Source organism: Lynx canadensis, chromosome D2, assembly GCF_007474595.2.
Source record: "Lynx canadensis isolate LIC74 chromosome D2, mLynCan4.pri.v2, whole genome shotgun sequence".
NCBI lineage: Eukaryota > Metazoa > Chordata > Mammalia > Carnivora > Felidae > Lynx > Lynx canadensis.
In genome coordinates, this window is record NC_044313.2 from 39163407 (window position 1) to 39191211 (window position 27805).

The 27805-nt window shown below is 52.0% G+C and overlaps 1 protein-coding gene across 3 annotated transcripts; it reads left to right on the plus strand.

Annotated features, from left to right (window-relative positions):
- Nucleotides 1-27805, plus strand: TMEM72 (transmembrane protein 72). Of its 3 annotated transcripts, none has more exons than XR_003972927.1 (6): nucleotides 1-366; nucleotides 18314-18380; nucleotides 22333-22404; nucleotides 23955-24094; nucleotides 25472-27223; nucleotides 27704-27805. XR_003972927.1 is itself a non-coding variant. In XM_030335018.1 (5 exons), the coding sequence occupies exons 1-5, from the start codon at nucleotides 297-299 to the stop codon at nucleotides 25948-25950; spliced, it is 828 nt and encodes a 275-aa protein (XP_030190878.1). In that variant the 5' UTR covers nucleotides 1-296; the 3' UTR covers nucleotides 25951-27805. The 3 variants fall into 3 exon arrangements, 1 of the variants encoding a protein (XP_030190878.1); XR_003972926.1 differs by having other exon boundaries at nucleotides 25472-26715; nucleotides 27072-27805; XM_030335018.1 differs by having other exon boundaries at nucleotides 25472-27805.

A 27805-nucleotide genomic window follows, 5' to 3' on the forward strand; every position in this document is an offset into this window, starting at 1 on the left:
GCCGCAGCAACTCTGGGCCAGGCCGGAGCTGCGCGGAGCGGCAGGGGCACTCTTCCAAGGTAATGATTAAGCTGAGCGTCTGGCAAGGGCACAGGCAGCAGAGCCGGGAAGGTGAGCCCTGTTCACACCTCGGCCAGGCTGTGGTGGCCAGGACTGGTTTGGAAGGCAGGGCCCCGGGGCACGGGGGCCCAGAGCCGACAGCCACAGCCTCCCCCTGCACACGGGCATCCAGGAGCATCTCAGGCCGGAGCTTCTGCTGCCTGCCCTACTAGGACCCTGCCCTCGACCCTGGCACCATGAAGCTACAGATGTTCTGGACTGGGCTGGAATACACCTGCCGGCTCCTGGGCATCACCACTGCTGCAGGTAAGACCCCGCCTCCCTGCTACAGTCCCCTGCGCCCTGGACACAGCAGACATGGCTGCTCAAGGGGTGGGCGCCAGCAGGCTGGGGACAGATGGACACATCGGGCCACATCTGCTCTCACTTTTCTTCCCAATGCCTCCAGAAACACTGTTTCGCAGGGCAGCGGCAGGTGCAGTGGGGTGAGCCTGAGTGAGGGAGCCTGATGCCAAATCTCCACTTGGTAACCCACCACCCATGTGACCCTGGGAGCCCTCAGTGTCCTCATCTGGGAACTGAGTAGAGAGGGTCTGCTTTACCTCCTGGAGGGCTATTGTGAGGTGGAGGTGGGGTCTGAAGGTGAAGGTATAAAAAACCAGGCCAATGTGAGAATCAGACGCCTCCCCGTATAGTTATAAAGATGATCAACAGAGCTCAAACCACAGCCCTATTTCACAGAGAGAGAATTCCCAGCACTTGGGGCAGGCTGAGCTCTAGGACTAAACATGGAGATCCCCGGCTTCCCTTGGCCCACTCCCACCTCATTAACAGAAAGTCCTGTAGAAACCCAAGCCCCCTCCCTGTGGCCTGACTACAAGAACACAGTGTGGGTCTGGAGAAGAAATGGTTCCCTACCCTGGGCTCCTCTCCCTTACCCGGCCTGATCACAGGCTGCTTGACTTTCTGGAAGCACAGACAGAGCAGAACCAGAGCACCCACGATCCTGAGTTCTGCCTGCTCACTTCCCCAGTGCAGACCCCAACCTTTAGTCCCATAGGCCCCACATGGCCAGAGTCTGTGTGGGGGAAGTGAGAAGGCAGCGTTCTGAGCTCTTAGCTCTGGTCCCACTGACCCTTAGGAAAAAGAAGAGACACACATTGATCACCAGGTCCTTCCTTGCCACTGGACAAAATCCAGGATGGGTCTTGGCAAATAGGGAATGTCCCCCAGCTCAGACTCCAACAGTGCTGGTTCCAGCCCCCCACCCTGTCATCTGCTGATGTGTGACCTTGGGAGAGCCACCCAGACCCCCTCGGATAGCACTTTCTGATCTGGACCTCCTGGCCAGGTATTTTGAAAGATCAAGGATGCATAAGCTGAGCCGAGTTAAGTGGAACTGAGAGCATAAACCTCTTGGGAGAAACCTCTATGACATGGTTCAGAGCTTGTTGGGGAGGCTGGCCAGTGGGCTCTTCTAGCATCCAGGTCCTCAGCACAGGAAGTCAGCTGTTGGGGAAGCTCTAATGCCACCCTTCTTATTGCAAGATGGAACACCTGAGCCCAAATAGGGGCAGTGACCTTGCCCAAGGTCACACTGCAGATCACAGGGACAGCAAGTCTGGAGCTCAGGTGCCTCAACTTTTGTAAAGGCCAGGACTCTGGCCAAAAAAAACCCCTGCTTCTCAGAGTAGGAAACCCCGCCCAGCAGACACCAGGAAGGGTCTGGAATTGCTCTGCTGAGGGTCCTGAGTAAATGGGCTGGCAGGGTAGCCATCTCCCACCTCCAACAGAACCACCTTGTTACCTACATATAAGGGAATGAATGCCGACGCCCACAACTTCACATCCCGGGGAGAGAAAGGTAAACCTATAGAGTGTTTCTGTGTCTGGGGTTCGAGTCCTGATCTACCCCTGTTGATCTTGAGCCCACCCTGCCCTCCTCCAGGCCTTGGTTTTCAGATAACTATAATGTATCCTTTTTAGCTATCAGATATCTTGGTGATATTCTGCCCAGAGCTGCCTCCTGTCAGGAAGCCGTTTTAAGACATATCTATTTTTCTAATAGCCTAGCAAAAGACAGTTTAAAAGTCTGATTTATCTCAGTCAGTGGAAGGGTCTGCAGCCACACACACACACACACACACACACACACACACACACACCTCCTCTTAAGCACACTCTTATCTCTGTGCAGAGGGCTGCTGTTAACGCTGAAGATGGGTCTTCCTCTTGGTTTTGATAAGATCCAGGCTAAAAATAGGCCACAAGTTGCCTTTTAATGGCCAGGCTTTCCAATAATCTTGTTGGAGCTTTTTAGAGTGCTGGGAGCACGTGGGAAGCTAGAGAGAGGGGCTTTGGTGCTTTTGGGCAAATCTCAAGTTTCTTCCAACGTCACTAAACTCCTGGCCCGTTTCCAGTGTGTAAGATTTGCAAATTCTTTATTCCCTTAAGCCTCTTGTTGTTGAAATCTCCGTTGAGAAATCTGGGCCTCATTTACAGGGGCATTGCTACCAGAGAGGAAATAAGACTTGAGACAGAGGCTGTCACTTTACAAAAACCCCAGGAGACCTAACGCAGCCCCTGGTCCTTTGGTCAGAAGGAACGTGGCATCTCCAGAAATGAGGAGAAGCATGTGGCCCAAGGTTGCCCAGTGTCACCTGCAGGTGACACCTGCCAATCCACCTGCCAATCCCCTCTGCAGATGGGATCTGGGACTATTAGAGGTTCTAAGGGTACCAGACCAGGAGACTCCACCACGACGGCAAAGCCCAGTGGCTAAGGCCTGGTTAGCTGAGCTCATCTCTTCTTCTCCTCCCAGGCCCTTTGGATGAAGCTTCTTCAGGATGTCCAGTAGTCCCACGGGCCATTGCTGCCCCACCCCCATGCCCAGCTCCACAACACCAGTGGGCACAGACAGAGCATTGCCACTGCTGAACAGGGGCAGACAGGCCACGAGCAGACAGCACCCAGCTGGAAGTGTTTCTAAAATTAGAAAATTCTCTCCCATGAGATTTTTTATGACTTTGAACCAGTCATAAAGTTTCCAAGTCATCACAGAGCTGCCCCCCCCCCAAAACGTTTGTCTTACCCTTGGCCGGCTTCACTCATTTGCATTACCTCCTTGGCATGGAAGGAAATATGTGTGTGAGTGTGTGTGTGTGTGTGTGTGTGTGTGCATGCACATGTGATGTCTGGTGCCTCTGCTGCTGAGATGTGGCTCTTGGAGTCACTCAAAGAAGCAGGCACAACTGGGGAACTGCACACAGACTGTGAGCGCTCCTCACCTCCCCTCGCAGATGCCCACTTGTCCAACCCTCAAAGCGGGTTCTCATTGTGTCCGCATAAAGGCAGGGACGTGCCATCCTGAGTTAGAGACTCGGGCCCCAGGGGATGTTCAACCCTGGGCTTTATTCTCACTACAAACCCACCATCAGAAAAGGGAACCTGGGAAGTGGGTTGTAACTGAGATGGGAGCCCAGAGGTACAGGGAGCCCCTTCTCTGTCCCGCAGGACTGGTCCCCATCCCTGTTCTTGGAAAGCAGGATTGGCTTCCCTTTGAACTTTGGCAGTCCTCTTAGTCCCTGAGAGAGAATCTCCATGCACTTCCTCACCACTCCTCAGCCCCAGCCCCGAGTCTTTGGGGAAGAGAATGGAAAGAGCCCACTGTGTTGGCCCTTTGGTGAGACCCCTGCAACTTTCCTCAGAGCAATGGCGGCTCGGGGTTGAGGCTTCTCACTGTCAGCGCTTGAGGGCTTTCATCGTTCTTCCAGCCCCCTCGGGTGTGAGAGCCGATAATGAACATTATTACTTGAGTATTTACTGCGAGCCAAGCTCTGCACTGCCTGTTTCAGTAGTGTTGCATGTAGTGTTGCATTTTGTCCTCATAATGACTCTTTGAACCATCATCATACTCTTCCCCATCCCCACTGTATGTGGGGGAAACTGAGGTTTGGTGGAGTGAAACACCTCATTCAGAGTCTCACAAACAGGAAGCAAAGAGGCAAGATTCTGATTGATGATGGTCTATTCCTGAGACCCGACTCTTCCACCTAACTCCGGCTAAAGAACACGTCTTTCTATGTCTTGGCTACCCCAAGATGTGGGAGGTAAAACACACAGAGGGTCCCAAAGAGGCCGGACCGAAGCCACGCCATACACAGGCTCAGGCATGTGGGGTCACAGCTAGTTGGGCACAGCTACACTGAAGCCTGGTAAGCATGACCAAACACTTCCTGAATCTAAAGACACTGACATTTCATCACTTCCTGTCTCTGAACATGCATACTTTGCCTGGCACTACCAAATCCACTCCTGGACCTCCTCTGAGGACAGACAAATCTGCTCACCTTTCCGGAGGGAACTGTCACAGCAGGACCTCCCATTTATGGGTCCAGAGATGCACAACTGATAACAAGAGTAGAGTCATGATCTTGCTAAAGCCCCACCAGTGTCTATGAGGGCCAAGTGCTGACCTTAGTCCTAGTTTGCAAATGAGAAAACCGAAGCTCAGAATGTTCGGGTAGCTTGGCAGAAGTCGCACAGCCAGTAGACAGCGGGTGTGGTATTGGGGGTCCAGTCTGCCCACTCGCAGGGATGCAGTGGAACATCCAGGGACCGTCAGTACACTGCTCCAAAGAGAGGGGTGCCACACAGCCAACTGGGAAATGGGCCGGCACTGAGACAGGGCCGTTTTGAATGAGCCCTGCTTGTCAGGCCAATGTGCTCTTTCTCACAAATCAACTATCTTAGATCAACCTGGAACCACTTAAGGGTTTGTTTTGTTCCAGGTTTTTGACCTATTAACCTCTTCTGTCCTCTAAAGGACAGAGCCGCATTCCCCAAAGCCCCATTCCTTGCCAATATTCGGTTCAAACTGGAGACTTGGCTTATTAATATAGCCTAAGACAAAAGAAGCATTTAAACCCAGATGTTCTCATTATTTTTTAAAGAGTACAGCAAATGCATAGTTTGACCTTAGCCCTGACAAAGCCTTCAAAAAAAACAACAACAACAACAACAACAACTAATGCTTCTGAGGCAACCATCTTGGGCCCTCCATGCTAATTTCCATCCTTCTTAAATGTGTATCCCCGTGACCATTTCCTGCCATCTACGGAAGCTTTGTGCACTTCAACATGTCCACACGTGAATTTATTACCCAAGCAAGACCACATTGTTTTCAGATCCTCCAAATGGATGTTGACTGTTTTTCTTTTCTGATCTGATTGTTCCAATGAGTAAATGAGATATCCCTACTTCTGTTCCGCTCCCTTAGCACTGAAAGATCATATGACTTGGGTCAAGCATTTTTTTTTACCTCTTTGTGCCTGTGTCCTCCTTAGATTTAGAATCAAGGAATCTGTAACGCCATTTAGGATTCATTTATTCAGCAAACATGTGCTGAGTTCCCATTTTGTGTCGCGTAGACACATAGATTAGGATGGTCTGACCCTTACCCTCGAGAAGCACGTGGTCTGACCAGGGAGACAAGCCAATAAATACACATCCCAGCACCAAGTGCTGCGGTGTAGAGTTGGAGGGGTGAATTTGTGTTCTTCTCTACCACTTACTAGGTGTGTGACTTTAGGCATGTTACCTAACCACTTTACACATCAGTTTTTTCACCTAGGAAATGGGAATAATGACTGTATTTACCCTCTAGGGCTGTGAACATTCAACAAAACAATGACTGAAGCATGAAAATGCCTGGCACATATATTCTCAATCAGGGCTGGTTAATTTTTAAAGGGATGTGTTGAACACAGGGATGATAGAGCATAAGTGATGGGCTCTTCCTGAAGGATGGAAAAAGAAGAAAGACCAGAGGAAAGGAATAAGGCAATCTATGACCCTTGAAGCTGCAAAGGGAGGAGAAAGAGTCCTTAGAATGTGAAGAGTCTTTTACTGAATAACATTTTCCTTCACAGAGTCCTTAGAATGTGAAGAGTCTTTTACTGAATAACATTTTCCTTCACAGTTTGAGGTTGGGTCATTAGGATCAGCCCACAGAAAAACTGATCATTTCTAAACCACACGTAGTGATCAAATCAGAAGAAAGACGGTAGCCTCGTTTTGTTTTTTACCAGCTGGCAATTCTCTTAAAATTGTCCTTAGTTCTGAACAACCATCTGAAGAGGGCTATTATCAAAAGAGATTGTCGTTAGATATAAGTGGCAGGTGCTGAGGAGGGAGAGCCTTCTGCGGATTTCCCCCCAAGACTTCCTAGATCACCAGAGGCCAGGTGAAGTCAGATGAAGAAACATGGCTTGTGTGGCATGGATAGAGTATCTGGAGGGGTGGCCATTGTTTTCCGGCACCAGGAAACTGCCATATGGAAGGGTGAGCAAATGTCTTCTTTTTGAATGCAAGAATAAGAAGCAAATACCTTGGGCAAATACCTTGACTTGAAATCAAGACCTAGAAGAAATTCCCCCTGTAGGTCCTTACAAGAATGCTATTCTGTGCTAGAGGTGATATCCTCAATAGTATCAGTGATCCCTGCAGAGCCATCAACAATGTCATCCCCCAAAAGTGGCATATCAGCCTAGATGGCTTCACAAGTGAATTCTACAACATTGAAAAAATAATATCATCTATTCTACACAACCTTTCCAGAAGTCTGAAAAGGAAGGAATACTTTTCAACTCTTCCATAAACTAGCATTGCTCTAATACCAAAACCAGACAAAAACATCATGAGGAAACTACAAATAGCCCTCAAAACATAGATGTAAAAGTCCAAACAGTGGTTTAGCAAATCAAAAAATATATATGTCAAGAGGATAGTATATCATACACAAGTGGAGTTTATCCCAGGAATAGTAAGATTGCGTTAACATTTGAAAATCAGTTAATATAATCGACCATATTAACAAACTGAAAAAGAAAAGCTTATATTATACAAAGCATTTGACAGAATTTAACATTCTTTCATGAGGAACCCTATCATCAAACTGGGTATAGAAGAAAACTGTCTCAGCCTAAAAAGAGCATCCACCAAAAACCTTACAGCTACTTACAAGTAAAAGATCAAATGACCTTCTCCTAAGATTAGTAACAAGACAAGAATGTCCACACTCACCACCTGAGCCAACATTGTACTAAAGATTATAACCAGTATAATAAGGCAAGAAAAAGAAATAAAGTATATACAGGTTGGCAAGGAAGAAGAAAACTTGTTATTCACAGATGACATGATCATCTATGCAAAATCTGATGGAATCTATCAGAAAAGCTACTAGAACTAATAAAAGGTTTAGTAAGGTTGCATAAGACAAAATCAATATACAATAACCAACCATATTTCTCTATACCAGCAACAAAAAAATAGAAAATGAAAATTTTTATTTTTTTATTTTTTTTGTTGTTTTTTTTAATGAAAAATTTTAAATACAATTTACATAACGTCAAAAATATGAAGTACTTCGGAATAAATCTGACCCAAAAATAAACTAAAAAAAAAAAAATGCTAGAGGTAGCAAAGAAGACCTAAATAAATAAAGAAATCTATCCTGCTCATGGGTCAGAAAACAACATTACTCAGATGTCAATTCTTCCCAAAATTGTCATACAGTTTAAAAGCAAATTCAGTCAAAATCCCAACAGTTTTTTCCAAAACCTGAAAGCTGCTTCTAAAATTCACATGCAAATACAAAGGTCCTAATATAGCCCAACAATGTTGTAATCAAAGAACAAAGTTAGAACATTAACACTACCTGGGGTGCCTGGGTGGCTCAGTTGGTTGAGCGTCTGACTTTGGCTCAGGTCATGATCTCTTGGTCCGTGAGTTTGAGCCCCGCGTCGGGCTCTGTGCTGACAGCTCAGAGCCTGGAACCTGTTTTAGATTCTGTGTCTCCCTCTCTCTGACCCTCCCCCGTTCATGCTCTGTCTCTCTCTGTCTGAAAAATAAATAAACGTTAGAACATTAACACTACCTGATTTTAAGACTTATTGTAAGTCTGCAGAAGTCAAGACAATCCACTATTGACATAAAGAAAGACAAATAGGTTAATGGAACAGAATAGTGTCCAGAAACGGACCCATACATTTATAAACAACAGAGTTTTGACAAAAGTACAGAGGCAATTTAGTGTAGAAAGTGTAACTTTTTCAACAAATGGTACTGAACAATTGAAAATCCATTTACCAAAAAATGAATGTCTATCTATAGCTTGTACCATACACAAAAAAAGACTAAAGTGGATTATAGACTTAAATGTGAAACCTAACACTACAAAACTTTTATTTTTTTAATGTTTATTTATTTTTGAGAGTGTGTGTGTGTGTGTGTGTGAGTGGGGGAGAGGCAGAGAGAGGGAGAGAGAGAGAATCCCAAGCAGGCTCCGCATTGTCAGCACAGAACCAGATGCAAGGCTGGAACCCGGCAACGGCGAGACCATGACCTGAGCCAGAGTCAGAGCTTAACTAACTGAGTCACCCGGGAACGCCTAAAACTAAAAAACTTTTATACTACGGGATAAACTCTAGGTAATGAGTTAAGCCAACGTTTCTTATTTATAATATCAAAAGTTCAATCCGTAAAAGAACAAACTGATAAATCGCATGCCATCAAAATTAAAAACTTCACTTTTCAAAATATAATGTTAAGAGAATGAAAAATCAAGTTGACAAAAATACATGATGGCCAATAAGCCCATGCAAAGATGTTCCACATCATCAGTCATTAAGGAAATGCAAATCAAAACTACAATAAGATACTACTACGTAGTATTAGAATGGCTTTCTACCAAGTACTGAGTGTTGGCAAGGATGTGGAACTGTAATACAGTACTCATGGGATGTAAAATGGTACACTCACTTTGGGAACGATTTGGCAATTTCTTTAAAAAGTAAACATATAACTACCATATGATCCACCATTCCATTCCTAGCTATTGATACCCAAGAGAAAAAAAAAAGCAATGTCCACAAAAAGATTGTACATGGATGTTCATAGCATCTTTGTTTTTATTTATTTATTTATTTATTTATTTATTTATTTTTTAACGTTTATTTATTTTTGAGACAAAGAGAGACACAGCATGAAGGGGGGAGGGGCAGAGAGAGAAGGAGACACAGAATCGGAAGCAGGCTCCAGGCTCTGAGCCATCAGCCCAGAGCCTGACGCGGGGCTCGAACCCACGGACCGCAAGATCGTGACCTGAGCTGAAGTCGGACGCTTAACCGACTGTGCCACCCAGGCACCCCATAGCATCTTTATTTGTAACAGCCAGAAGCTAGAGACAACCCAAATGCCCGTCAACAGATGAGTTATAAACCAGCCCAAGTATATCCATACTGCTTAGCAATAGAAAGGCGTAGGGGCACCTGGGCTCAGTCAGTTAAGTGTCTGACTCTTGATTTTGGCTCAGGTCATGATCTCATGGTTTGTTGGATTGAGTCCTATATCAGGCTCTGAGCTGACAACACAGAGCCTGCTTGGGATCCTCTCTCTCCCTCTCTCTCTACCCCTCCCCCCACTCACATGCACTCTCTCTCTCTCTCTCTCTCTCTCTCTCTCTCTCTCTCAAAATAAATAAACTTAAAAAAAATAAACAATAGAAAGGCATAAGTCCTGATATGTGCTACCACATGGATAAATCTCAAAGTAATTATACCGAATGAAAGTAGACAGCCAAAATAGAGTATATATTGTATGAGTCCATTTTTATAAACTTCTAAAAAATGCACACTAATCTCCAATGACAGAAAGCAGGTCAGTGGTTGTCTGGGGGTGGATGGAAGGGTGGGAGTGTAGTATTACAAGGATACAAGGGCCACTCTGGTTTCTGCGTGCCTCATGCTCCAGCAGGTTGGCTCAGGTAGCTGTGCATGATGATGGTAGAGGCAGGAGAGAGCAGACCAAGTTCACAAACTCATTTCACATCATTGCTTGCATGATTCCTGATAACATCCTCTTGCACGAAGCAAGTCACATTTCTGAGCTCAGATTTGAGGGCTTGGGGAATCAACCTTCGCTTTAATGCGGGGGACTGCAAAGTCACAAAACAAGGGGTGTGGACACAGAGAGGGGCATTACTTACTGCAATCTACCCCAGGACTTCTACAAGGCCAGATGAAGTAGACCTCCTGGATGGTCAACTTTGGTCTATAGCTCATGTTAAAAGAATCTAGTCTAGAAAATTGAACAGGTGCAAAATCTTGCCTTTGGGAAATTCTTCCCTAACAAGCTTGTGAGAGGTATTAAGGGTACTCACTGCCACACTATACTCTAAAATCTCTTCTAATTGAATATTTAGAATTTTCTACTATAAAATCTTGGCCTTTTCTCCCAGTGTCTCTGAACCCTGGCCCATATGTGTCAGCTGAACGTCTCTCAACATACAGGTAAACCTCCCTGCCAAGCTCAGACTCTGCCAAAGCTTCTCCTGGGTTAAGAAGTCTACAGCTACTACCTCATTATCTCAGTGGATCCTTAGCAACTGGCTCCAACATCTTCATGTTCTTAGAAATGGTGCAAGTGTAGCTGTTACCTCTACAACGAGCTGTGACCTTTTCAGAACCTAAACCATCCCCAGCCATTGTCATCAGCTGGTACATCCTTACCCGAGATGTCCTTGTGTATCCTACGACCAGTAGGAGATACACCATAATTGAGGAAGAAGAGGAGAGACAACCATGGCGTGGTGAGTTATGAGGCTGCCCTCAGCAGCAGTGAATATGACATTCTCATCTTGCTCCCCACGCAGCCAGAGCCAATATCACTGCCAGGTAATGTGACCTCTAGTGACCTCTGTTGCCATCAGGGCACCGCACTGAATGTAAGACAGATATCAAGACTCCACCCAGTGATGGAGTCGGAACAGACAACCCCCAGCCAACCATGAGGTCAGTACTGAGACAAAAGCAGCACGAGGCCAGAGGCCCCCAGGATAGCCCCTCAGCAGTCAGCACCACGGACAGGCCACGTCCTCATGAGCACACTGGTCCTAAGCCCTTGGCATCCCTAGCAAGTCACACAGAGGACGTGACACAAGAGATGTTGAAATGGATGGGGATTTGGACTACTGATATCCCAATCAGGCCTGCAGAAGGGACCTCAGGCAGAAAAATCAATGAACAACATCAGTGTGCAGAGAAGAGCTCTTTAGCCACAATAACACTGTGTATTAATGGAAGGAAAGGATGAGAATAAACCCTCTCCTCCCCCTTGAGAGTACTTGCCTCTCTCGGGCAGGAACAACCTGCCTCTCCTGATAATTCTATGAGCCATCGTCTACATTTGCACAGCACTCTGTAATGTACTAAGATTGAGCATTCAGAGCCATTTGTGTATGCTTTTATTACCCTCATTTTCCGGAAGAGGAAGCAGACGAGAGGGTTATGGTTTGCTTGAGAAGCCGGGGCTCCGCTTTCCTGATCAGGCCTCACGTTCTCTCTGCCACAGCCGAGTACCCGCACAGCTCCCATCCGCCCCTGCTCTGAGACCAGCACATCAAGACACCTAGAAGGATGCCCAGAAAGCGGTGCACCACAGAGTCTCGGGCCAGAACCTCTGATCCCTGCTAACTGAACTAGAACAAGCCACTCAGGAAGGCAACTCAGAAGAGAGCCCTGGCCTCTGGGAGAAGAAAATACCATGCCTCGGCCCAGACAGGAAGGACAGAGGCTAGAGGGCAGGGGACAAGGTGAGGAGGCCAGGCCTGTCCACAAATGCTTGTGGAGGAAGAAGTGGCTCTAATGGGCACCAAGTAGGATGCCTCCCCCAGGGGACGGTGCAGGAGGGGGGAGACAGAAAGGTGGGGCAGACTGTACGGGGGGTGGGGGGCTCCTAATGTGGCGCTGTGGGTCTGGGAAGAGAGGTAACAGGGCCCTGAGGGACAGATAACAGGGAGTGTTGGAAGGAGTCAATGGGTCACTTGATGGCGGTATAAAAGTAGTTACATGGCAGTTCTGCCCAGCACCACCCTCCCACCTGCAGCACGACAACAGCAACGACAATGACAACAACACATCTAGGGATCAAGGCTGTTCTTAGGGGCAAGTTTTTCTTACAGAGAATTTATCGTAATGAAGCCCTGATTCTGGGGACATGTATGGTGTTTGTTTCCATGGTCGAACTGTCCGCTCCTCTGTCTCCACGCCCAGCTCTGGGAAAAGGCCTCAGGGCCATTTGTCGGAGTGAATTGCTGACACAGATTGTCCATTTCACACTGAACTAGAGCCCCGTGAAGCCAGCGTTGCAGAGACACCAGCCAGGCTGCCTTGTCAGGAGGAAAGGGGACCAGGAGTACAGGCCAGATTCCAGGAGTAGCTAGAGGCTCCCTAACCCTGGGCCATGTGCGTCTCTGGATGCCAGGGCTGGAGACACCCGTTGCCATGGTCACAAAAGGGCCAATGCCGCCTCCGCATCACCGTGGGAGTGAGCACCTCTTTATATTTAGGTCTTAAATTTAGAGCGAGCGCCTCTTTAAATTTTGTGCTCACCTCACATCGGTCCTGGCTTCGCCGGATGCCAAAACTTCTCTGTGTCTTATAGACAGCCCTGCCTAAATTTGGAAACCTGTTCCTAGGTCCGATTCCACCAAGCAAGGACTATACCCATTCTCATCCACGGGGCTGACAAGAGGCCTCGGAGAGAGCAGGTGGCCCATGCCCGCACGGTCCTGGGAAGACAAACGCACAGGAGACAAGATGGCCAAACCACTTCTCACACACCCGTCCCATTTTTCACCTAACACCCCTCCTTCCAATCGAAGGCCACACATCATGCTCATTTCTTGGCTTCTGAAATACCCCAGTTCTGGAAACTAGTCCCCTGGAAAAACATTTGGGAAGCTCCAGACCCTCAGTCAAAACGGCCTTGGAGTCCTGTATCTGTATCACATGGCACTGTGGGGCCTCCCAAAGACAGTGCGTTCCCAGCACAGTTCAGTGAGAACAGCAGGCGGGGAGCTGCCATGGCAAAGGCTGATGTGGCTGTCTGGGGTGAGTGCTAGATACGAGTCACAGCGTTCTCCCGCAGTAGACGGGCCTCAGTGTTTGCTTTCCTCACTTTTTCCACTGGGAACCTTTGTAAAATGAATCTGCAGAAGGGAACCGCTTTGGATGAGGCAGAGCCTCACCGATCCTGCATGAAATCCTAAGCTATTATACCAGCGAATAGGATCCTAGAGACCCCACCCCCACTCCTAATGAGCTGCCTCTCCCGGCCCGTGCCCAAAGTTGAGCAGGGGGAGAGTTGCTACAGGACCTGGGAGCCCACAAGTTGGCTTTCTGACAACCAAGCTGAGGACCGGTGAGAAGGGCCAGAGGCCCAAGGGGCTTTGGGCGCACGCTCAACATTGAGAGTCAGAATATAGACCAGACCAGACCCAGGGACTTCCGGGCCAAAAACCTCAGGTAGTTAAGAAGATAGGATAAGCTGCTTTTCCAGTTCTGTGGCTACCTAATAAAACCACTCCAAAACTTAGTCGCTTGAGGCTACAACAATTTTATTACGCTCAAAATGTTGTGGCTCGGGAATTCAGGCAGAGACAGTGGAGACGGCTCATCTTTGCCGCATGATGATGGGGTGGCTGGAATGACTCCTCAAGGGCTGAATGTCTGGAGCTTTGGTTCTGACTGTTGGGTTGGCTCGTCCATTTTTCTCCACTTGGTACCTGCTGGGGCTGGGACGTCCACGGAACTTCCTCACGGAAACTTGCCTGGTGGAGAGGGCTGAACCAGCTGGGGCTGGCTGTGTATCTGTCCGTCTCTCTCTTTCTCTGGCGTTCCCTCTACATGGCTTCCTCACACACAATGGTCCCGGGAGCATCAGATTTCTTACGTGGTGGGTGGGTGGCCCCAGAACAGGCATTTTAAGAGGCCTGCGTGGAAGCTCTTTGTGAATTAGCAGTGTAAGTCCTTGAACTGTCTACATCATTCTACTGAACTGAGTCACTAAGGCCAGACCATACTCAAAGGGAGGGGAGTTAGACTCCACCTCTTGATGGGAGGCATTGCAAAGAATTTGTGGGCAGCTTCCATTAACACATCCTACTGTAACAAAGAAACCCCAAATCACGTTGCTAAAGTTAGAGGTATCTCTCTCACCTAACTGTGTAGAGTACATGGGCATCCACTCTCCTTTTCTGCCATAGAGCCCAGCAATTAGTTTATCAGGTGTCTGGGAGTGTGGCTGCCCCAGGGATCCGTGGGAACATCTTCACAAGACCATCCCTGGCTCACTTACCTTAGTCATGGCAACTAGTGTGACCTTCAGAGGCCCGGGAGACCTTTGGGGAGATAAGTGCTAGGGAGAAGAGCAAGTTCTCGTAGAAACAAGTCCAACCCCCAGGGTACGTGTCTGCACCCAGGCCGCAGGGACAAGGGTTTTCCCAGCACCACGAGGCACAGCTTTCTCAATGGACTTGGCTCCCTTGGAGGAACAGGAGGAAGTTGCAAAGTACAAGAGGACTTGAGGGTGTGGGCCCAGGAAGCCACACTGTCACTGCCCTAGTGTGGAACCCGTGACCTTACCTGGTCCCAGGAACTGCACAGAGAAGCCCAGAGACGAGGCCCTGGCCCTTTTCAGCCACGGCGGTTCCAGGTTCTTATTCATGCTGCTCCACGCTTCTGGCATCACCTTGCCTTCCTTCCCTGCAGAACCGTCCTCGGCTTCCAGACAGAATGGAGCCAGCACTCGTCCTGTTCCCGGGGTGCCGTGGCCTCTTCCCACCCTCCCCCGCTCTTCATTTCCTGGGTCCGCGACAGTCTGCCCAAGCCCCAGGGTATATTTCCTTTGCACCGCTGTGCTTTACCCAGGCCTGGCACAGAGGATGTGCCATAAATGAGGGTGCAGGCTGACCGCTGGGGACTTTGGACCCTGGCCTATTAGGACAACTCTTGGGTCTCTGGGGGGCACTGCCCTGGGCAAGGAGATTCAGCCGCGGCTACTTCTGACATTCAGAAGACGACTCTGCTCAGACTGATGGCCCCTTTCTAGAGGCCTGGGGTGAGGGTCAGATGGGTTACTACCACAATGAGCCAGAGTTTAGACATTCGGCAGATCATCGAGGCAGTGAGGCAGGAGTTTCCTGACTCGTTCTGTGGCAGACATTAGAGAAATCCATTCACAGCTGGGTTTGGGGGACACAGTGGTCCACTGCCCATGGCAACGAGGGTGTCATCCATGTAACACCCCCATCACCCCATGTGAGGGCCCCCAGGAAATGTCCTCCCCACCAGCACCATTGTCACCAGAGTCCTTCCTCTGCTGGGGGTTCTTGGGGCCCCTGGGAATCAGTCCTGATTCTGGCTACCCTCTGCCCTTTACAACAGCATGCCCCGGGCAAGGTGCCGCTCCTCCAGGATGCGTGCTGGGATTTTTCCATAAGTTACATGAGGGACGTTGTGCAGCCTAAACAAGATGTACGTAGGGACCTACTGGAATGTGCCGGCACGTGCCGGGACCTCCCTGAGAGGCAGTTGGGTGGTCACGTCCAGGGAGGCTCCAAACCCAGACGCCTTCTGGTCCCACCCTTCCGCCTTCCACTACCCAGATGAAAACCAGGATGAAATGGCAAGGCACGCCCTTCTCTGTGCCTGGTCTGAGCCCCCAGACAGAACCAGCCCTCCCCTCCTGGGGTCCTGTGCCTACTGGCACCCTAGTATTAAACAGGGGAGCAAGGGCACCTGGGCACGCCAGCAGGAGCCAAAACCAGAGCTCGTGGCTACCAGTGTGCTAGGAGATGGGGGGGCCAGGAGCAGCCAGACCACGGTCCTGTCTCTCGGTCACCACCTCACGTCTGCTGCTTGATCTCGGCCAATCACCAAAGCCTCTTGCCCTGTCTGCCCGAGGTCAGGATGCTTTCTGAAATGCCAATCTGAACATGTTGCTCAACTTCTCCAAAACACTCAAGGCCCTCCTTGCCCATCCTGTGGGGGCTGATATTTAAAGACCCACCCGCCAGCCTCAGTCCACATGGACTGCCCAAGGCCCCCTCTGAGAAAAGAGAGAGCTCTCTCTTTTCTCTGCTGTTCCATTGATTTGTTTTTTTTAATCGCAGACCAGTGCTGCCTCTACAGCATTCCTAGAATGCCCCTCTGACTATTGACCTTCTGTTTCCATCAAAAGGCATCAAAATACCTCTCCACAGGCCTAACAAACCAGGGCAAAGGGCTGTTTCCAAGACCCTTTCCTGCCACCTGCTGGCCACTGGCCACAAAGCATGCGAATCTACAAATGTGAACGAAGCCACCCGCCGAAAGTTAACAAGCGACTGAGCAACTGTGGTGTGCCTGGCATCAGTTAGCTTACTGAATCCTTATAATCATTCTGTGCAAGAGGGATGACGAGGAAACTGAGGCTCAAAGAGATTGCGTGCCTCAGCTATTAACTGGCGGATGTGAGGTTGAAATGCAGGAATGACCTTGGTTGGTAGGTTGGTTTTGCTTACACTCTCTGTGCCTCAGTTTCCTTTCTGTAAAAGGACGGTAACACTAGTACCTTCACAGAGCACTGTTGTGATGACTTGGAAAGTTAACAAACGCTAAGTGCTGAGGACAGGGCAAGATACATACATTGAGTGAAAACTGAATAGACAGATGGGCATTTGCCTGCAGTATATACCACATCACACACACACACACACACACACACACACACACACACACATCGACAGTGGAAACCAGGAAACCATCCATCACCTGGAGCCAGAGTCTCAAGTTTGGTCTGCAGATCGTTTACCTTCTGACATGTGTCCTTGGGAGAACTACCCAAGATGACAGACTGGGTAGGAAGTATATACCTCCCTGTGTCTCGGGCTGCTGTTGAGGAGCCAGGACGAGCTTGACCACCGTGCAGAAAGCATTAAGCTCTCTGTAGGTTACGCCGGCCCGCTGGATGTGTGTGGCCGACCAGCATCCCTGGCCCCTCACGGGGTACAAGCCAGTGAACATCTAGAACCTGGAGAGGGCACGGGGCCCTCCACAGCTCCAGACCAAGTCCAGGGGAACACCGGAGCCTTCCATCACTACAAATCCTCAGGCACCGCCCCTCTCTTCCTGGACGGAAGCACTCTGTGCCCTGCTCCCCAAAGCACTTCCACATCCAGTCCCCCCAAGGGGGAGCGAGAGGTGCCCATGGCCTAAGTGAGGGGCTCTGCACTGCTCTTCAGCAGACAAAAGTCTCAGGACATGGGGATGAAAGTTTACAATGTCTCTGCCAGGGAGGAGAGGACTCATCAAAGGAAGCAGCCTCCCAACCAGCAGAGGTGAAGGGCCACACATGGACAGGCTACCAAACACAACAGCCTAGCCCTGCCATCTGTGATTTTCTGGGAGGGAGACAAGGTGAAGCCACAATTCGGCCAATAGCAGAGGGGGTCATCCGAGCCCAGAGAAGAAATAGAGGGTGCAGTGTAATCAATTAGGACCAGAAAGAACTCTGGTTACTGGGCCATGAGGCCCTGGAGGAAGTTTTCAGGACACCTCCGTGCTGTCTGTGGAATGTTTCCATAAGCGAGCGGATGGGGTCTGAGCCACGGCTCATTGAGTGAAGCGGTAAGAGCAAGGGAATCCCCGTGAGGAGACAGCCCGGAGCCAGCAAGTCTAGAAAGGAGAATCCGAGAAGAAATTCACGCTGGACAAATGGAAGGTCAGGTGCTTGAGCACAAACACCAACCGCCAAGTAAGAGCAGGAGGACGGACGAGGCTAATCAGCTTCCTGTGTCCGAGCAAACCCTCAGGGGCTTAACCAGCACTGGGGCCAAAGCAAGGAGCCAGGACTGTGTGATACAGGAGGCATGAAACCAGCGAGTGGAAACGAGGTCACAGAAATAGCTACAACAGTGAGCTAGGCAAGGGGACAGGGGTTGGGGAGGTCCCACGGCCAAGCACGGACCCAGACACATGGCATACACGGGTATGGCTTGCAGGACAGTGAGGGCCCTTAAGGCCATGCCACATGGAAGACAGCTGTGGAGCAGAGGGGCTGGTGGCCCGTCAGTGTGAACTGTCTCTGGGGACACTAAGGGACGACCCATGTGGGCAGAAGACAGGCATCTGTGCCCCGGGGGCACTTCTGGGGTTCTGCCTGAAACCCCTCTGGCTTCCAGAGACCATTCCAGAAGGCTCCCTGCTCTCCTGCATCTTCCCAGCCACCAATCCCTGTGCCATGTGGAGAAGAGCCCACCCTGGCTCCCGTTCCCCAGGGAGAAGCCTCACTCCACAGCCAAGGAACCTTCCACAGGGCCACGCTCTGGCTAGAGCACGTGGGCCCACTCTCCCCTCTCTTCTTCCCCTCTTAGTGTTGATCGGCGTGGGCACTGAGACCTTCCTCCAGGGACGATTCAAAAGCCTGGCTTTCTATTTGCTGTGAGTATGCGTGCATGTGCTTTCCCTGCCCACATGTTCTGCTCGGCACATCCCAAGTCTGTCTCTTCAGACTAACACAGAGCAGCCCCCACCCCTTTCCCATGCTAACTCCATCACATCCCACAGGTAGAAGAAGTAGAGAGGGCTTCTAGGATATTCTCTGCTTTGGGCAGGGCTTTGGTTGGACTATCCCATAAATCAAACAATTCTCCTTCCATTCATCTACCTACACACCCATCCTCCCATCCATCCATCCATCCATCCACCCATCCGTCCAACAACCCATCCATCTATCCATCCATTCAGCCAGCGAGCCAGCCAGCCGCCCTCTACCCACCCATCTATGTTTCCAATCATTTCTTTATTCAGCAACCACTAACTGAGCTCTTGTTTTAAAGAGAGAGGAATCAACTCAAGAGACTATATATGTGAGCCCTTCTACATGCCATGCACACACACACAAAAGGTTTTATTTACATCCTGTTCTTTAACTCTGACCGCATCATGGAAGTGCACACTGTCCTAGTTTCTCAGGTTAAAAGGTTCAGAGGGAGTAAGCAGCTCAGCCACGTCACCAAACTTAAGAGCAACAGGGCGCACACTCAGGCCTGGGCCCATGTAGCTCCTCCCCAGCATCCTTCCCAGCCAGCTGCCTCTGCAAATGCCTCCTGGCAGGAAGGAGATCTCTGTGCAGTGGTGACCCAGGGAGGGAGGAAAGCCTTGGGTCCCTGCCGGCTCTGACCAATCAGCTTCTCGGCATCCCCACCCTGAGGGACACAGGGAGCCTGGGCTTGGCCTGCAGGGTGGCCAGGCTGCCTCTGCAGCTCCTCCCTCTCCTCCCCATCTACATCCACCCTCATCACTGCCCAGGGCAGGTCTTCAACCTGCTAGACGGGTCACACCCACCATCTCCCCCATCTTCCACCCTTCCAGCCCACGTCCACACCACCACGCAATTAGCCACCTATAAACACAGGGCTCTTCCAGAACCTTCAGCAGCTGCCAGGGTCTCCCGGCCATACTCTCTGCCATTTCCTGGCTTCCATTTTAGTTCTTGTCACTCAGCTTCCACCCCCGGAGCTTCTGACTCTTTCTCAAACTCACCTGCACCACCTCACCTCCTAGCCCGTTGTTCATCCCGGTGAGCACCCAAGGTGATTTTCCACCCACCTCGACATTCCCAAAGCCTGATATTCCTTCCTGGCGTTCTGCCCTGGGAAGCTTGCCCGGAGCCTGAAGCCCCCACTGCCTGAAAGTGACTTCTCTTCGCTCTGAACACCTTCCATGTCCCACTGAGCCTGTCCCCGCCGCTCTGCGCTGTCTCTCCGGAATCCAGAAGCGGGCCCGGCCTTCCCCCTCTCCGCACGGTTGTGCAGCTCACCCACACGGTCACTTCAAGTAAGAGGTAGGGTTTTCATCCTGCTGTAACAGGTCAGGTCCGTAGCTGCTTAATGCAAACTGCTTTCTGCCCAGAACCCTGCCCCTTCCTGACCGCTCTGTCCCTTTCCTGAGAGGACGCGGTGCCCATCTGGTCACTCTGCGGCCCGTCCTCGAAGACATTATTTCCAGCCTCCGGTCCCCCTGCCCCTCGCGGTGAACTGGCTTAGGTTCTGCACCCTGCACTGCTCTATAACCCCACGGGACGGGCAGCCACCACCCTCCTGAGCTCACAGCCACCCACACCTCAAGGGCCATCTAAACGCCAGCCTCCCTCTTCCTTCTTCCTCTGCCGTCCTCCTTTGCACTCACTCAGGCTCCCCTGCAGATCTCAGACTCCTGCCTCTGCATTCCCTCAGAGCGGTCTTCGGTCCTCGATGGCAGCGCATCGAGGCAGTGGCAGTGCATCGATGGCAGTGGCTGTAGGACGGCCACTCCCTCCTCTGTGTCCCCTGGACCCTCGCACTCTCCAGGAGGAACTGAGCTGTTGTTGGCTTTCGCTTGTCCTTCACTTCTCTCTGCCCTGGCTTCCTCTCCCATCTTCCTCCTCCCTGTGAGGCCCCTCACTGTCTTCCTCACACGCACCCACAAACAGCAGCCACACCATTAGCTGAAGGGTCTGCGTGGCTTGTGTGGCACCCTGGGCAGAGGCCTTGGTTTGGAGGATGTTGCTGCCACTGCAGGGCTCTGGCCTTGGATTCATTGCCCCACTTGAGTAAGCAGACTTCCCTGGCCTCAAGAGGCACAGCCTCTATAGTACCAGACAGGACGTCTGGTGAGTCACTTTATTGCCCAAGCCTCAGTTTCCTCTTTGCCCCCTCCCCCCCCCCATCCCAGGCAATGACGCTTGTTTTACAAAGCATGCACCTTGGTGTGCTTGTTAGGAACACAGGCTCTGGAGTCTGAGTGCTGGGTTCAAATTTTGCCCCTGCTACTGATCTGCTGTGTGACCACAGCAAGGATCTTGACCTCTCTGTGCCTCGAGGCCCCTAGCTGTAAGCTGAGGGTAATTACAGTGCCTCAACAGTAATATGGTTACAAGGACTGAATGAATTGATATTTGAAAGCCCTTAGGACATAGCTGGCGCATCGTTGTCATTATATAAATGTTAGTTACCCAATTTAAAAGCTAAGGAGTAAGAGGGAGATACTGGGAGACATAAAGAGAATAGGAGAGAATGGGGATTAATGACTAAATGGTCACAGAGAGAGAAAGAAAAAAGATAATAACTAACATGTATATAATGAGCATTATGTGCCACATTTGAAAGGCTTTGCAAATATCAATTCATTCAGTTGTTATAAGCAATGTTATTGAAGCAGTGTAATTACCCTCAGTTTACAGATGAGGATACTGACACACAGAAAGGTCAAGCCTCTTGCCTATAGGCACACAGCTGGTCAGTAGCAGGGGCAACGCCCAGGAACCTGAGGAAACCACGGCCCCCAGCCGCAGTGGGCCTGGGCTACATGGAAGAATTAGAGAGGGAACTGCCAAAGGGCGTTCACAGAGGCTCAGGTCACACAGGAAAACCAGGAGAAGCAAGAGGTCACCAGACAGACAAAAGGAGGAAAGGGGAGTCTTTCCATGAGGGACCAGCCTATGCAAAGGCCCTGTGGCACTAGTAGCGTCCCGTGTGGTCAGAGGACTATAGAAGTTCATGTAAGACTTTAAAGGCATGCTAAGAAATTTCCATGTTGTGGGCCAGTAGGACCCTCCAACAAAACATTCAAGTTCCATTCCCAAAGATTCTAATATGTAAAGTCTGAGGCTCACCCAGGAATCTATGATTTTACATATTTCCCAGAAGATTCTGACTGGAAGGCCCCTGGACCATACTTGGAGCACAGGGAACTTTTGAAGCATTCTGGATTGGGAGGAATACTGTCACATTCAGGTGTCAGAAGGAGCCCTGGGGGCAGCCCAGTAGTGGCAGAGTGGAGAGGCAGGAAGGGGAGAGGGGAAGCAGGGAATCAGGGAGGCAGAGAAGGGGAGACTAGTGCAGGGGTTGAGGGGGCAGTGCCCAAACTCAGGTCAGACAGGTGAGGCCAGAGAGAATGGGAGTGACTCTAAATCGTGGAAGGAGTACAACCAGCCCCTCCTGGAGACGGTTTGGACAGTGGGAAAAGAGGAAGAAGGGAAGGAGTCTGGAACAGATCCAGCCTTCAGGTTTCTACAGCCAAGCAGTGAATGTCCCCCTAGTGACAGTAAGTAGAAGTATGTGCCTGCCAGTGTCCACACAGGGGCCTGGATCAAGGCGGCCTCCCCTGCTGGCCCATACTCCCTCACCCATGTCTGGGCCCTGGCCCCCACCCCTCCACTGAGGCCCAGGTCCTGGCATGAAGGCAGCTCCTGGCAGATGTTGGCTTAGTGGCAGCATCAGATCGGGAGACCCCTGGTCAGTCTGCTGGCTGTGCCTGGCCAGGGGCCCCGGATGCTGTGAGAAAAAAGGCTATGGGAGAGCGAAGGGCGGACCAGATGGCACCACACCTCCCTTACCTGTCTCCTCCACAGGTTTATAGGAGCTGTCATCTCTGTGTGTGAAGGGGCCTACTTTGTGGCTCAGCTGCTGACCATCTGCTTCCAGTAAGTTCCCTCCAGAGCAGCCCCTCCACCACCTCCCAGCCCCAGACGCTCCCAGATACCCCCACCTGTGAGGCCACAGCCCAGGTGACGTTCTGCTTCTGCAGTCGCTGCGGATGGCTTCCCTCCCCACAGTGCGGCCAGCCCCCGCCTAGACATGGGATCAGGCCCGCAGGGCTCAGTGGTCTCCTTTCCCCGCTCCCAACCAGGGGAGCAGAGTGAAGCATTCACTGAGGGCCTGTTCCCACCCAGAACTCCCCGCGGAGTCTGTCCCCACCACCAAGAACAGGTCATACCTGCACCTGCCATCCAAGGCACCCACAGAGGGGTGAGGACCCTGCAGAAGGCCGGACAGGTTTGGAGTAAGCAGAACTAGATTTGAGAACTGGTTCTTTTTCCTGCTGGGACCCAGGGACAAGTCAGGGGCTGCAAGGATCTTGGGAAGCCTCAGTTTGTAGAAGCTGTCATCAATGTGGCCAAGGGCTGTCCCTGGACCACAGCTCTCAGAACCTAAACACTTGGGTTTCTAGGTAGTCAGGGAAAGAGCCAGGCCTCAAATCCAGCCGTCCTGGTACCTTGCAAGGCTATCAGCTGCCTCCCAAGGTCACCAGCCCTGAGGCCACGGGCTTCCTCCTTTCTGATGCATGTTACTGCCAAGGGATCTTTTGCAACTTCTCTGGAAGGAGGAGGGGCAGGGAAGAGGGGGCAGGGAAGAGCCCTGAAGCTGAAGGGGCATTTCTCCCTGCTCTGGACTCCCTTCTCCCAGCCCGGGTTTGGTCGCAAAAGAATGTCCACCAGAGGGCACCAATGAGCCATGGCCATGGCCGTGGTGCTCTGGACCAGCACAGCATCCTCCAGGCCCCTCCACTGCCCCCAAACTTGCCTGGCCAGAATTCAGCTGTGCAGAGCCCTGCTCCAGACCAATTCAGAGGATGAAGGAGATAGACCTAAAGGCAAGACCTTTCCTCCTTTGAAACCTGGAAGCAACACCCCTGAGGAAAACTGCTCAGCATCAGGCCTCTGCCAGGCCCATGTGTGGTCCTTGTGTGACAGTTTTTAAAAAAGCCCCTCCGGGCTGATGCCATCTTATGCCTAGGTGACATTCCGTGAGCAAGGTATAACTGGATTCCAGCCTGTTCATACAGGTGGCCAGGCAGCTTGTGCAGTGCACAGTCAACACAACTGTCCCAGCAGGCTATCTCCCCTACTGTGTGCCTTCTCCACTCCACGGGGGACCTCCCAATGGGGCCCTGGTTTCCTTCCCAGTCTTGGCTGAGTCCTGATATCATTTGGCTCCTTTCCCCCTTGACCTAAAGGCAGGGCTAGACAGCACTTCAGAAAAATTGTGGACCCTCTGGAGGGACTCAGACAAGACCCCTAACTGTGGAACCCATGGTGAGAACACCAGCCCCTGGGGAGTGTTCAGCCAGAGGTCACTAAAGAGAACATGGACACAGAAAGACCCAGTCCCAGCCTCCAACAGCTTCACTTGTTGCTGGGGCTTGTCTGGGTTGTTTGCTGTCTCCTACTAATCCTGGACTCCCTCCCGCCAGGTGTCGGCCAGCGTCCCTGGCCTACAAAGCAAGGGAGAAAGCCCGCTGGTTGGGCTGCTTCCAGAAGTTCCTGGCATACATGCTGTTGTCTGTGGCCTGCTTTCTCCACCCGGTCCTGGTCTGGCACGTGACCATCCCAGGTAGGACCTCCAGGAGTTAGTGGAGGCCAGCAACCCCCACCACAGACGGGCTCTGAGCAGGAAGGGCTGAATCCCCTTCTCACAGGCCTCACGGACACTGGCTCCCGGGGCCCCCACTGACGCCATTGACTTCTCCGGCCTAGATCTTGGGGATGAGGAAGTGTCAGACATCCTTCATGCTGTCAAGGGGCAAGAATGTCCCTTCATGCAGGTATTCAGAGGCTGCACCCACAGAGACTTGTCCTCCAATGCCTCTGTGTGGTCAGAGCTTTCGGAGGGCGTGAGATGGTCATTTCTCTGTACAAACCCATCCCTGTCTCCCCAGTGCCTACCCACTCAGGGGCAAACTCCTCAGCCTGGTTTGGAAGGTATGCCATGATGGGACCCAGGGCAGACCCTCAAAGCCTCCTCATCTTCTCCCACTCCAACTTCACAGAGCCTGCTAGTCAGCCTGGTGTCTGATCGTAGAAGCCAGGACTCCGTGCTCCCGCCCCTCGGTGTTGTCCGTGACCTCTTCGGCTAATACCCTCCTCTCCCCTCCTCCCTAGCTGTGAAAACTCTGTCCCTTCTCGTGACCCACCTAAAATGCCAGGAAGCCAGCTGCCCGGGGAAACAAAGTCGAAAGGCAGAGCTTCCTCTTTCTCCCTGTGGTTTCTTTTCATGCACCTGTCATAGCTTCTCAAGGCCACTCTGCACAGCCCTCAGTGGACTCCAGAGAAGGATTCAGCATTGCCGAGGCCAGAGCGAGCCACAGCCTCCCGCTCCTTGGAGACGCCCGGAGGCTTCCTCTGGCCAGAGCAGCAATCTCTGCCTGAGACAGAGGGACCTCTGGCCTGGAAGCTGGGGGTGGGGGGCCCCCAGGAGGAGGGCCCGTGCTAGGCCAGCCCCACCCCATAGGATGTGCTCTTTCTTCTGCGTTCACTGGGGAGGCTGAGGAAGGAGCATGTCCCCGCTGCTGGGAGCGGAAGGAAGCCCAGATCAGTCGCTGGAGCCCAGCATTCAGAAGAGAGTGCAGACCCGTTGAAGGTCCAGCCTGACACGCTGTCTTAGCAGGGAGGCCAAGCACGGTGATGAGAGGCCAGGCGGGCTGCACCAGAGTCGGCTGTCACTAGGCGGGGGACCTCAGGCATGGGGCCCCCTGGGTAACGAGGAGGGTGAGGACCCCAGCATAGCGCTGGCCCTGCTGACGTCCCTCAGCCGGGCATCAGGCCTGTCCCCTGAATGTGAAGTGGGTGCGTGAGGACAAGTCACATGTGCAGGCTGGAGCGCAGGAGGGCCTGAGGGTGCCGCGATGGCCTTTTGGGACAGCGGGCTTGGACAGCCTCTGGCCCTTCTCCAGCACTCACCCAGCATGCTGACCTCCCACATCCCTTCCAGGCTCCATGCTCATCATCACTGGCCTGGCCTACTTCCTGCTGAGCAAGCGGAAGAAGAGCAAGGCCAAGCCCGAGGCGCCCGCTCCCCCAGAGCAGTACACGGACCCCTCCGGCAGTGCCGTGAGCACCACTGGCTCTGGGGACACCGAGCAAACGTACACCTTCCACGGGGCCTTCAAGGAGGGGACCGGCTCCCTCTTCATCCACATGAAGAGCATCCTGAAGGGGACCAAGAGGCCCGGTGCCCTCCAGTGCCCGGACACCCTGACCGAGCTGACCCTGGAGCCAGCCGACTCGCTGGTCAAGAAGAAGCAGGTGCACTTCGAAGACAGTATGGTCAGAATCATCCCGTCTCTCACCGAAGACCTGGACGCGGGGGACAGCGAGCCAGAGGAGACCACCTCTGACACCACCCCCATCATCCCTCCCCCGCAGGCCCCTACCTTCCTGTCCTCTCTCACAGACGCCAGCCTGTTCTGAGCCGCAGGCTCCAGCCTAGGGGACACTCAGCAAGGGGTCTGCATAGATCGATGGCCCTGCCTGGAGTTTCCTGACATCTGAGGGCCCCCCTCCCAGGGGGCTTGGGGTCTTCACAGGTTAGTGCTTCAAGGGGTGACCAGACATCCCCGTGGTAGCTGGGCTTCTGGGACCATCACGTGGCATGGCAGATCCTGGAGACGCCTCTGGCAAGGCACAGATGAAGCTCGTGCTGTCTCAAGCCAATAGAAGCTCCTCCTTCCTGGCCAGGGGGTGGGGAAGTCCCCGTGCTTTCCCCAAGAGAGACCATCGGCCCCATTTCACACAAGGCTGCTCCAGCCCCAAGAGCCAATGAGCTTCTCTTGCTCCTGACACGGGGCCCAGCAAGGCCTCTTTGTCCATCTCGCGTCAGATGCCGCAATCCAGCTCTGAAGGCCCAAGGATGCGTGGGCTATTTAAGCATCTCAAAGGCAGGTGTGAAGGCAGCCATAGACCCCAAGCCCCAGCCGAGCTGGCTCAGGATGTGCAGGGAAGGCACGGCTGCAGGCCTTCAGGAGGGGGGCAGCTCGAGCAGTGGGCCGCATTCTCTGCGTGCTCTGGGGCTGGCCCTGTGCCGCCGGAGCTGCACAGCCGCTCGGGGACACAATGCCACACTGTGCTCCCTGCAGGGGAAACCAGGCCGGATGAGTGAGGCTCATTCCAGAAGCATCACTGAGGACTCCCTGCCTCCCCACCACATAAACTTTCCGGAGATTCCAAGGAGATGAGGTAAACTGAAAGGTCCTGAAAGCCGACGACAATCCGGCGGTGGAGCCTGCAGCACAGGACACAGTACCTCCGGCAGGCAGGGACCACGGGGGTGGTGCCCTGGAGACACTCAGCACAGAGAGGTGGCCCCGCCACGCGTGGGTGCGGGTGCGTGGTGGCAGAATAGGTGACAAATGCACATTTGTTTAAAATGTAAGGGGGGGAAGAGGAAGGAAAGAGGGGGGAGATAGGAGAGGGGGCGGGCAGGCTAGCCCTCTGCCCCTGGGCTGTGGAAGTGACAGTCCGCTTAGAATGAAGGAAGAAATTCGAATCAGACCTTCCCTAAAGGAATTTCACCGTGGTATTTGTTTCTAAAGAGCGTCCTCTGGTCTGTGGGATTGTGGCAAGGAGGAGCAGACCCGTTACTCTTGGGAAGCAAGCTCGATGAATGGGCAAGCTCAAAAAAATAGTTACACCGTTGACCAGTTTGTGCCACAGCAACTCCTCCAGCACGCACTCTAGGTTCTGGGTAAGAAACACGTGTTCCTTCCACATCCCCTGGGAGTTACACGGCAAATGTGTGGGAATACAGCCGGTCCGGTCATCACTTTGGTGCCAGAATCCCATAGGTGTCGCAAACGAGCAGCCCTCTTCCTGCACGAACCCGGGTCTCCTGTAAAACCAAGTGAGAAAAAAACAAAGAAATATGTTCCCATGAACCCTCGATGCCGGAAGCAGCAGAGCTGTTTAGCTGCCACCAAAGAAGAGCTTCGGGGTCCCAGGGTCCACGGGGGAGAGTGAAGAACATTGGTAGACGGGGACGGCCCCCAGCTCCTACCCGGCCAGGTGTCCCAGGCAGGACCCCGGTGCACAGAAGGAGCCCACGCGGAGAGGGGGCAGGGCTCTTGCATCCGTCACACGTGGAGGGGGACGTGATGGGCACAGACACCCTCACAGCATAGGCGTGGCGGGCTTCTGGGGAACCCCAAAACTTCTGCTCTGTTCTCAGAACCCAAGCCAGTAGAGTGGAATGGATGCCCAGGTCGCAAGAAGCCAACCCCGAAGTGTGATGTCAGAGTGTCAGATTTCTAATAAACTTCTGTAAACCCAA

Excerpts from the sequence above, each read along its gene's own strand:
- TMEM72 (XM_030335018.1), top strand. The coding sequence starts at position 297 with ATGAAGCTACAGATGTTCTGGACTGGGCTGGAATACACCTGCCGGCTC. Across the intron at positions 18,381-22,332 it reads AGCCTGGCTTTCTATTTGCT|GTTTATAGGAGCTGTCATCT; the intron begins GTGAGTATGCGT and ends TCTCCTCCACAG. Across the intron at positions 24,095-25,471 it reads CTGGCACGTGACCATCCCAG|GCTCCATGCTCATCATCACT; the intron begins GTAGGACCTCCA and ends CATCCCTTCCAG.